Source organism: Salvelinus namaycush, chromosome 31, assembly GCF_016432855.1.
Source record: "Salvelinus namaycush isolate Seneca chromosome 31, SaNama_1.0, whole genome shotgun sequence".
In the NCBI taxonomy this organism is placed as follows: domain Eukaryota; kingdom Metazoa; phylum Chordata; class Actinopteri; order Salmoniformes; family Salmonidae; genus Salvelinus; species Salvelinus namaycush.
Window position 1 is genome coordinate 45,758,649 of NC_052337.1, and position 10,747 is coordinate 45,769,395.

General features: G+C 44.3%; 2 protein-coding genes across 2 annotated transcripts; both read left to right on the forward strand.

The window, feature by feature from the left end:
• Window positions 1-5,394: 5,394 nt before the first annotated feature.
• Window positions 5,395-6,761, forward strand: LOC120025643 (TOG array regulator of axonemal microtubules protein 1-like). Its single transcript, XM_038970189.1, has 4 exons — window positions 5,395-5,621; window positions 5,982-6,114; window positions 6,313-6,418; window positions 6,570-6,761. Exons 1-4 carry the CDS (start codon window positions 5,408-5,410, stop codon window positions 6,759-6,761), a joined length of 645 nt encoding a protein of 214 aa, XP_038826117.1. The 5' UTR covers window positions 5,395-5,407.
• Window positions 6,762-6,770: 9 nt separating this feature from the next.
• Window positions 6,771-9,512, forward strand: LOC120025459 (TOG array regulator of axonemal microtubules protein 1-like). The gene is made up of 4 exons (XM_038970006.1): window positions 6,771-6,805; window positions 7,723-7,881; window positions 8,944-9,075; window positions 9,409-9,512. The coding sequence occupies exons 1-4, from the start codon at window positions 6,777-6,779 to the stop codon at window positions 9,416-9,418; spliced, it is 330 nt and encodes a 109-aa protein (XP_038825934.1). The 5' UTR covers window positions 6,771-6,776; the 3' UTR covers window positions 9,419-9,512.
• The last annotated feature ends 1,235 nt before the right edge of the window (window positions 9,513-10,747 follow it).

A 10,747-nucleotide genomic window follows, 5' to 3' on the forward strand; every position in this document is an offset into this window, starting at 1 on the left:
GTTTGTGGTATTCTGTTGGTCTGCAGTGACAGCACCGTCCCCAAGTCCAGGCTGATTACCTGGGAGCCCTCGGAGGACTTTATGAAGACCAGCCACGTGGTCAACACACCTGTACAGACCATGCACATCATGGGGGACCTGGGACCACCAGGCAAGTGAGTAGCACAAGGGGGAAAACCACTATGTAGCCTATGCACTTATTACACTGCTTTGTATGTAATAACTTTAAAGTACATTCCAATTCAGGAATTGAAAAGTGGCATTGTATTCTTGTATTCCTCAGACTTGGCCAAAACGAGAAGGAATGCTTGTTGTGCACGATAAGAGCAGATGGAAATGGAGTGATTACCATCAAACCAGACTTCAACAAAGTTGTTTCATCAGCAAAGGTCATCTCAAATCTGATTTTATTTGTCACATGCCGAATACAACAGGTGTAGTAGACCTTACAGTGAAATGCTTATTTACAAGCCCTTAACCAACAATGCAGTTTAAGAAAAATAAGTGTCAAGTAAAAAAGTATTATTTTGGACCTAGACTAGGTGCTCCGGTACCGCTTGCCGTGCGGTAGCAGAGAGAACATTCTATGACTAGGGTGGCTTGAGTCTTTGACAATTTTTAGGGCCTTATTCTGACACCACCTGGTATAGTGGTCCTGGATGGCAGGAAGCTTGGCCCCGGTGATGTACTGGGACATACTCACTACCCTCTGTAGTGCCTTGCAGTCAAAGTCCGAGCAGTTGCCATACCAGGCAGTGATTCAACCAGTCAGGATGCTCTCGATGGTGAAGCTGTAGAATTTTTTGAGGATCCGAGGACCCATGCTAAATCTTTTCAGTCTCTTGTGGGGGAATAGGCTTTGTCGTGCCCTCTTCACGACTGTCTTGGTGTGTTTGGACCATTATAGTTTGGTGATGTGGACACCAAGGAACTTGAAGCTCTCAACCTGCTCCACTACAGCCCGGTCAATAAGAATGGGGGCGTGCTCAGTCCTCCTTTTCCTGTAGTCCACAATCTTCTCCTTTGTCTTGATCACATTGAGAAAGAGGTTGTTGTCCTTGCACCACATTGTCAGGACTCTGACCTCCTTATAGGCTTTCTCGTCGTTGTCGGTGATCAGGCCTACCATTGTTGTCATCGGCAAACTTAATGATGGTGTTGGAGTCGTGCCTGGCCGTGCAGTCATGAGTGAACAGGGAGTACAGGAGGGGACTGAGCATGCACCCTAGAGGTGCCCCCGTGTTGAGGATCAGCGTGGCGGATGTGTTGTTACCTACCCTTACCACCTGGGGGCGGCCCATCAGGAGGTCCAGGATCCAGTTGCAGAGGGAGGTGTTTAGTCCCAGGGTCCTTAGCTTAGTGATGAGCTTTGAGGGCACTATGGTGTTAAACACTGAGATGTAGTCAATGAATAGCATTCTCACATAGGTGCTTCTTTTGTCCATGTGTGAAAGGGCAGTGTGGAGTGCAATAGAGATTGCATCATCTGTGGATCTGTTGGGGCGGTATGCAAATTGAAGTGGGTCTAGGGTTTCTGGGATAATAGTGTTGATGTGAGCCATGGCCAGCCTTTCAAAGCACTTCATGGCTACAGATGTGAGTGGTACGGGTCGGTAGTCATTTAGGCAGGTTACCTTAGTGTTCTTGGGCACAGGGACTATGGTGGTCTGCTTGAACCATGTTGGTATTACAGACTCCGACAGGGAGAGGTTGAAAATGTCAGTGAAGACGATTGCCAGTTGGTCAGAGCATGCTCGGAGTACACGGCCTGGTAATCTATCTGGCCCCGCGGCCTTATGAATGTTGACCTGTTTAAAGGTCTTACATCGGCTGCGGAGAGCATGATCACACAGTCATCCGGAACAGCTGATGCTCTCATGCATGTTTCAGTGTTACTTGCCTTGAAGCGAGCATAGAAGTTATTTAGCTCGTCTGGTAGGCTCGTGTCACTGGGCAGCTCTCGGCTGTGCTTCCCTTTGTAGTCTATAATAGTTTGCAAGCCCTGCCACATCCGACGAGCGTCGGAGCCGGTGTAGTATGATTCGATCTTAGTCCTGTATTGACACTTTGCCTGTTTGATGGTTTGTCGGAGGGCATAGCGGGATTTCTTATAAGCTTCCGTGTTAGAGTCCCGCTCCTTGAAAGCGGAAGCTCTACCCTTTAGCTCTGTGCGGATGTTGCCTGTAATCCATGGCTTCTGGTTGGGGTATATACGTATAGTCACTGTGGGGACGACGTCATTGATCCACGTATTGATGAAGCCAGTGATTGATGTGGTGTACTCCTCAATGCCATCGGAAGAATCCCAGGAACATATTCCAGTCTGTGCAAGCAAAACAGTTCTGTAGTTTAGCATCTGCTTCATCTGACCACTTTTTTATAGACTGAGTCACTGATGCTTCCTGCTTTCATTTTTTCTTGTAAGCAGGAATCAGGAGGATAGAATTATGGTCAGATTTGCCAAATGGAGGGCGAGGGAGAGCTTTGTACACATCTCTGTGTGTGGAGTAAAGGTGGTCTAGAGTTAGTTTTTTCCCCCCTCTGGTTGCACATTTAACATGCTGGTTGAAATTAGGTCAAACTGATTGAAGTTTCCCTCCATTAATGTCCCCGGCCACTAGGAGCGCCGCCTCTGGATGAGTGTTTTCCTGTTTGCTTATGGCGGTTTACAGCTCATTGAGTGCGGTCTTAGTGCCAGCATCGGTCTGTGGTGGTGTGTAGACAGCTATGAAAAATATAGATGAAAACTTTCTAGGTAGATAGTGTGGTCTGCAGCTTATCATGAGATACTCTAGCTCAGGCGAGCAAAACCTTGAGACTTCCTTGGATATCGTGCACCAGATGCTGTTCTATCCTGCCGATAGTGTATAACCCGCCAGCTGTATGTTGCTAAGGACGTCGTTCAGCCACGACTCTGTGAAGCATAAGATATTACAGTTTAAGGTCCCGTTGGTAGGATATATGTGCTTTTAGTTCGTCCCATTTATTTTCCAGCTATTGTACGTTGGCTAACAGTACGGATGGCAAAGGCAGATTAGCCACTCGTCGCCTGATCCTCACAAGGCACCCCGATCTCCTTCTGCGAAATCTACATATTTTTTTCCTACGAATGACAAGGATGAGGGCCTGTTCAGGTGTCTGGAGTAAATCCCTCTCGTCTGACTCATTACAGAAAAATTCTTTGTCCAATTCAAGGTGGGTAATCGCTGTTCTGATGTCCAGAAGCTCTTTTCGGTCTGGAGGTCATTTTGCAGGGCTCTGGCAGTGCACCTCCTTGCACAAAGGCGGAGGTAGCGGTCCTGCTGCTGGGTTGTTGCCCTCCTACGGCCTCCTCCACGTCTCCTGATGTACTGGCCTGTCTCCTGGTAGCGCCTCCATGCTCTGGACACTACGCTGACAGACACAGCAAACCTTTTTGCCACAGCTCACATTGATGTGCCATCCTGGATGAACTGCACTACCTGAGCCACTTGTGTGGGTTGTAGACTCCGTCTCATGCTACCACTAGAGTGAAAGCACCGCCAGCATTCAAAAGTGACCAAAACATCAGCCAGGAAGCATAGGAACTGAGAAGTGGTCTGTGGTCACCACCTGCAGAACCATTCCTTTATTGGGGGGTGTCTTGCTAATTGCCTATAATTTCCACCTTTTGTCTATTCCATTTGCACAACAGCATGTGAAATGTCTTGTCAATCAGTGTTGCTTCCTAAGTGGACAGTTTGATTTCACAGAAGTGTGATTGACTTGGAGTTACATTGTGTTGTTTAAGTGTTCCCTTTATTTTTTGGAGCAGTATATATATATATATATATATATATATATATATATAGTATTTACAAATTCACCACATTTATGATTTTATATGGGAATCAAAAAGCTTTCATGAATGTTCACCATGTGCTCAGCACTGTCAACAGACCCCATTATGACATCACAATGTAACGGAAGCCTTGCCATCATATCATTGCTGGTTCCATCTGACAAGCAACATTTCATTTCCACTCATTTCATGATAGATCTCTCACAGAGATAGGTTAAGTTCTTATTTTGAGAGTGTTCATTTTTATCATCAATGGCTTATCGAGGAAGAAAATCAAGTGAGTTTGACAAACTCCAGAAGGAGAATTCTCAGATGAAGAGTGTCATCGAACACTTGAGGAAGCAAAACATGGCTTTAAACCAACAGGATGACCAGGACAAGTTTTCAAGTTTTGTAAGGCTCATCAGTTTTTCAAATGTTTTTCAAAAATATCACTGTGTTTATTTTGTGGTTTCATAGACATACAGTAGGCCTACATCCATAAAATCTTTAGCATAAAAGCTTTTTTTGACACATTGTAAAAACTATTTTGCCTACTTCACTTCTGCTATTAATTTCATACTGTCCCATTGTGATCCAGGGCTATCAGGAGAGCTACCCAATACCAGAGGGCCATCGTGGCTTCATCAGTGATGCCAGACTTCTGCAGATGCAGAGAGCTGAGAGAGAGGCTATGGAAGTAAAGCAAAGAAAGATAAGTGCTATCCATGAGAATTATGTCCGGACTGCTCTCATCGGGGTTGGCAGCACCTTCGCGCACCACTTTGTCCCCTCTATTCAGTGCATTCCGCGGCCGAAAGCTCCACCGAGGCCTTTGCCACGAAGGCTTGAACACATAGCTCTGGCCCCACTTAAGAACGTGGTGGAGGTGGACGGAGCCCAAGTTCGACCCGGATCTCACTCTCTGGAGTCCATCCAGGTAAATAAGTCATTCAGCAGCAGTAGCGTGTGGCCTGTTCCCGTCCCTCCCACTGGAGCTCCCTCCAAGAGGGGCAAGAAGAAGAAGGGCAGGCGGGGAGTCAAAGCCCTGAAAGTCCAGTCGGACCAGGGCTGTGCTGACAACAACGGACCCATTGACCTGATGGAGGAGGTGAGGGACATCGAGGCTCACCTGAAGGAGTAGGCCTGGAAGGTAGGATGGACTTCGAATTTATTGTAAATGTGAAATTTGCTGTTCAGAATTATACTTGGACTGATAAATTGCCAAAACAGATAGTGGTTCCATGTCTTAAAATCAAATCAAACTTTATTTGTCACATGCACCGAACACAATAAGTGTAGACCTTACAGTGAAACCAACAGTGCATTTCAAGAAGAGTTAAGAAAATATTGACCAAATAAACAATAATAATTAAAGTAACACAATGACATAACAATAACGAGGCTATATACAGGGGGTATCGGTACCGAGTCAGTGTGCGGGGGTACAGGTTAGAAAGGATACTCTCTTTGACAGCATGATAGAATAGATCCTAGAATACAGGATATCTGTGTATTAGTTTATGTATATACTAGTTCTATATGTATTTCTATGATGGGAGCATTCTTTTCTGGTCTACGCCAAAGGTGGTACATGAGGTGAAGGCCATGTCCATGGGGGAAATAGCCACCAGCTCTCTGGGAAGCCTGAGCTCAGTGGATATGAACATCCCTGCGGAGCTCCGTGACTACCTGGATGTCGGGACCCCGGTCAAGTCGCGTGACAGCCCACCCAGGCCTGCTCCCCCTCCTACCAAGCCCAGGAGCAAACTGCCTCGGCCTATAAGGTTCCTTAGCCTGCCAAAGGCTGCCACCGGCTCAGGTCAGTCCCTCTCATGTACTCACACTAATGTAAATTAGACAGGGAGATGAAGCTAGGTAGAGTGATATAAAGACGGTAAGAAGGGAAGGGACACAAATGGCTTTAGCCCAGGGCTAAGACATTTTTCCACACTTGCTTTGCCTGTTTCACAGTGAGATAACCTTTACTCAAGGCTAATTGGACCCTGCTTCTGAGCAGGGAGAGCACCAAAAAAATGTGTGCTAAATTTAAAATGATATGATATCATAATGAACTAAGATGTTCTAGTGTTAAAAGCTACAAACAGATATGGAAATTAGTAAATGCGTAAATAAATACATACAGTTCACAGAGAGATAGATGTCTGCTGTCAACCCATAGACAAGAAGGCAGCCAGTGAGCCAAAGGGCCAAATGAAGAATAGTCAGGACCAGGCCAGATTGCAGCCCCTGTCCAACCCAGAGCAGGCCCTGACTAAGACCTTCAAGCTGCTCCACTCTGCCTCTGATGACTGGTGAGCATTCACTGTAGACCAGACCAATGGAGCTAGGCTAAAGGAAGCACAGTGTAGTGTCCTTGGAAATGTAGATTTGAGCTACAGAGCGTAGAAACTTCTGAAATTAAGAGACCAGAGTCCTAATTGATGAACATCATTATAATGTTTTTGGAAAATGTTGTAGAAATTGCTTACGTTTCTTTGACTGAATTGCAGGGAGAAGAAGATCGAGGGCTTGACCTCTCTCCGTGTGATGGCTCAGAACCACATGGACATACTGATGCCTAAACTCCATGATATCTGCCATGCCATTATAAATGAGGTAGCTGTATTCATTCATTGCCCTATTCATTCATCTGCACAAATCTGCTACATTTGGAGAACAAGTCAAATTATTGTGTCATGTTTCTGATGTTCGTGGGTTGTACTGCTCAACATTAATAGCTGGTCCTGTGCGTGTTATTATGATTCAGGTGAAGAACCTGCGCTCTGCAGTGTCCTGTGCTGCCATGGCCACACTGGGTGACATGTACGTTCACCTCCAGAGGGCCATGGACAGTGAGGTGGAGGGGACGGCACGCGTGCTGCTGCACAAAGCCAGCGAGGCCAACACCTTCATCCGGCAGGACGCCAACTTTGCCCTGGGTCACATGGTGCAGAGCTGAACCCCTACCCGTGTCATGAATGCCCTGCTGGTCGGTGGGCTGAGGTAAAGAGGGAGAGGGGTCAATTAACACTCACTAAGGGGTAGATCCGGACTTCCACAAATTATCCCATTATCCAAGCCTCGAAATCGAGAAGATTGAAATACTGCTAGTTTTTAATTAACTGCCTTTTTCATCAGCATGCTAGGTTATTCCACAACACTTCCGGCAGCAACTCACCCCAACGTTAGATGTCACATTTTAATGGAATCACATTTTTTTGTTATGTCTTATACCTCCTTGTGTTGTGTACTTCTTATTTTACCAATGCGTTATTTAGATTATTTTTAGCCATTGGTGGAGAGGTACTGTCTACTGATGTGTGCTAGCCTTTGGGGAGTAACAAGTCATTTATAAAGTATATATAGTGAACACTTTAGATTAGGGGCTATTAGTGAGGCACTGAGGTATTAGTAAGTGCATGTACTCACATTCATAAATGCACTCATTAATAAATACACCATTCGTGACATTTATAAATACATTTAAAAATATGTATATAAATGGTGAGTCAAACCATTAATCAACCATTAACAAATGCCTTGACAACACCTCCTTTAACTAGTTTATAGTACATTAGTAGTACATTATTAATCATTTATAAATTGTGAACATACTATGATCAAACACCTTATTAATTATCTGATAAATCATGAACAAATCATTTAAAATAGCGTTTATAAATGTGTAAATAACTATTTATAGATTTCTAATTGACATTTACAAATGTAGGAATAATGAATGGTAAGTAAACTCTTTACAAACAGTTTATAAATGGTATATTAAGGGACCTTAATATAAAGTCTTACCGAACATTTTGATCCATCGATGAGACTTCATCAATACAATCCATTATCATTTGTCTCCTAACTCATGTATCTCTATGACATGTAACTGATGTGCTCTGTTTTTCCTTCCTCAGCCACCGTAACGCTGCGGTGAGGAGCTGCACTGCTCAGCACCTGGAGAGACTGGCTGAGGTCATGGGGATGGCTCGTCTCCTGTCGGGGAAGAAAGACCTTACTGACCGCTTCTTGATTGCCGTCAGTAAACTGGCTGTGGACCCTGCACAGGAAGCCAGGTGGGAAGTTCCTCCTGTAAAGTAGCTTGCTTCAACATAACAGTTAAGGCCGGGATTCAATCCATGGCTCGCTATAGCACTAGATCGCCGACAATGCAGCTTTTAAAGGTAATTTACTCTTGAGTCAACATCTGCAGCGTTTACCACGAATACAAATTGAAATTGCCTTTAAAAGCCACATTGTCTACAGCATCTATGCTAAAGGGTGTCATGGATTGAATTGCAGATTTGAGGTATTCCAAAACAACCACAGGTTCTCTTGGAGGGGAATAGTAATTGAAAACAAAAAGGAAAAATTATAAACACAAATAAGTGCTACGTGGCATAGAAAAATCCAAGTCCAGGCACTCATGTGGGTTTGAAAGTTAAAAAGCCAAAAGCTTAGCCGAAGCCAAAGCCAAAGGCCGGCAGGGATGTTCTTCTCCCATCGCCAACGAGCGACCTCCTGTGGTGGGCGGGGTGCAGTGCACGCTGACACGGTCGCCAGGTGTATGGTGTTTCCTCCGACACATTGGTGCAGCTGGCTTCCAGGTTAAGCGGGCATTGTGTCAAGAAGCAGTGCGACTTGGCTGGGTTGTGTTTCGGAGGACGCACGACTCTCGACCTTCGCCTCTCCAGAGTCCTTACGGGAGTTGCAGCGATGGGACAAGATTGTAACTACCAATTGGATACCACGAAATTGGGGTAAAAATGTCAAATGTAAATGAGTCCAAATAGTCAGTACCTGATTCAGTTTCCTTCCTTCTGTTTGGTGCCTAATGAAGACAACCCTAGTTGATCACAATGGTCGGCCTGAGCCAAGCGCTGTGCAGATTCGCTAAGATTTTCATAATAACGAACGGTTAATACCCAGTTGTTAGATAGTTGAGATGATTTGTAGATCAGGTAATGCGGTGCATTACTCAAATCGACCCTCTTGCAAATTCTACCTAATGTATGTCTTATTTTGATGGGATATTTGTTCTCAGGTTGCCATCAATTGAGTACTGTTTTTAATCACAGACAGCAGAATTTTTTTGATATGTTGCAAGTTTAAGATGATATTAATATATTTGTCCACAGGCATCATGGTCGCAATATCTTGAGAAACGTGGCCACCAATGGCGACTTTGCTAAAATGTGGGACAAATTCGCTCCGAGGAAAGAGCGAGAATCCTTGAGGGAGGTCATCTCAAAGGTTAACCTCAAAGAAAGGTACATTCTCTCTGGATGATTTGAAGAAGTGTGACAAATGAGCTGATATGATTACAGAAATCCAATCCCACTGGGCACAGACATCAGTTCAATGTCTAGTTTTGATTTAAATTTGGGAAATCAACCAAAATGTGAAATCAACCAAAAATGTTGGTTAAAGGTTGGGTGAAAAAAATCCAATTGTGTTTCCCACGTTGATTTACCGTCATCACATAGATTTTATTGTTGTTGAAATGAGGTGGAAACAACGTTTATTCAACCAGTTTTGGCCCAATGCGATGAATTTAATATACTGTAAGATTATATCTTTCTGTCTTTTCTCTTTTTCAACAGGAATATCTGAATAATCCCCAATTTGACTATATATTTGTATCTAAATATTTGCACATTTCCCAACCTGACTATTTTCCCCTCCAGTCCCCAAACTCCAATATTTTCACTCATTTTAAGAAATTTGACACTATCATCCAAACCCCCATGTAAATACATCTTTAAACTGCATTGAATCCTTGTCCAAGTCCTGAATCCACTATAAGGCAATATGAACCACATTCAAAGCACTAAATTACCTTTCCTCAAAGCTCCTATCTGATCTACGAGCTCAATAGTGGTCTACTGAAACCATACTCACCATCTCAGGGGGTGCTCAGATCATCAACCACTGACCTCCACACCATCCTCAAAACCAGCAGTCCTCTTTTGGAGGCAGATTGGTCAGTGCTCCTGTATGGCACCAACATTGTGGATTTTCATCCAATACTTCTGGACTATGACAATGACTTTGGACAATAAAATTTGGTAAAATGGAAGCTGGCTCCAGTCTCAGTTTTATCTTACAAGACAGTGTGAGGATGTGTAACAACAATACCTGTGGTTTAACTTGATGATCAGGGCCAGATTACCGAATGGTCACGCAGGGCACCTGCCCTGTGGGCCCCGACCTCCAGGGAATATCATCATAACATCCAAAACTAAAAGTATAGTGGATGTATATTACAGTACGTGGACATTTTACAATTCGTGAGCTCGTTTCATAATTTGTAGCCATGTTTAATATAAATTTGTGCTCATTTTGTAGAAATTTGTGAGCATTTAAAAAAATGTAGTGGGGATGTTTTATATACATTTTCTTACTGGTGCTCTTCCATGCCGTCCCTAGGAGGGGTGCGTCACTTGAGTGGGTTGAGTCACTGACGTGGTCTTCCTGTATGGGTTGGCACCCCCCCTTGGGTTGTGCCGTGGCGGAGATCTTTGTGGGCTATACTCGGCCTTGTCTCAGGATGGTAAGTTGGTGGTTGAAGATATCCCTCTAGTGGTGTGGGGGCTGTGCTTTGGCAAAGTGGGTAGGGTTATATCCTGCCTGTTTGGCCCTGTCCGGGCGTATCGTCGGATGGGGCCACAGTGTCTCAGCCTCCAGTATTTATGTTGCAGTAGTTTATGTGTCGGTGTCACGCCCTGACCTTAGAGATATTTATGTCTCTATTTGGTTTGGTCAGGGTGTGATTTGGGTGGGCATTCTAGTTTCTTTATTTCTATGTTTTCTATTTCTTTGTGTTTGGCCGGGTGTGGTTCTCAATCAGAGGCAGCTGTCTATCGTTGTCTCTGATTGGGAATCATACTTAGGCAGCCTTTTTTCCTTTCGCATTTGTAGGTAGTTATCTTTGTTAGTGGC

Bases quoted from the DNA above. Each gene is read 5' to 3' on its own strand.
- LOC120025643 (XM_038970189.1), top strand. From the start codon at position 5,408: ATGTCCATGGGGGAAATAGCCACCAGCTCTCTGGGAAGCCTGAGCTCA. The intron at 6,115-6,312 runs GTGAGCATTCAC...ACTGAATTGCAG, and splicing joins CACTCTGCCTCTGATGACTG to GGAGAAGAAGATCGAGGGCT. The intron at 6,419-6,569 runs GTAGCTGTATTC...ATTATGATTCAG, and splicing joins GCCATGCCATTATAAATGAG to GTGAAGAACCTGCGCTCTGC.
- LOC120025459 (XM_038970006.1), top strand. From the start codon at position 6,777: ATGAATGCCCTGCTGGTCGGTGGGCTGAG. The intron at 6,806-7,722 runs GTAAAGAGGGAG...TTCCTTCCTCAG, and splicing joins CTGCTGGTCGGTGGGCTGAG to CCACCGTAACGCTGCGGTGA. The intron at 7,882-8,943 runs GTGGGAAGTTCC...ATTTGTCCACAG, and splicing joins GACCCTGCACAGGAAGCCAG to GCATCATGGTCGCAATATCT.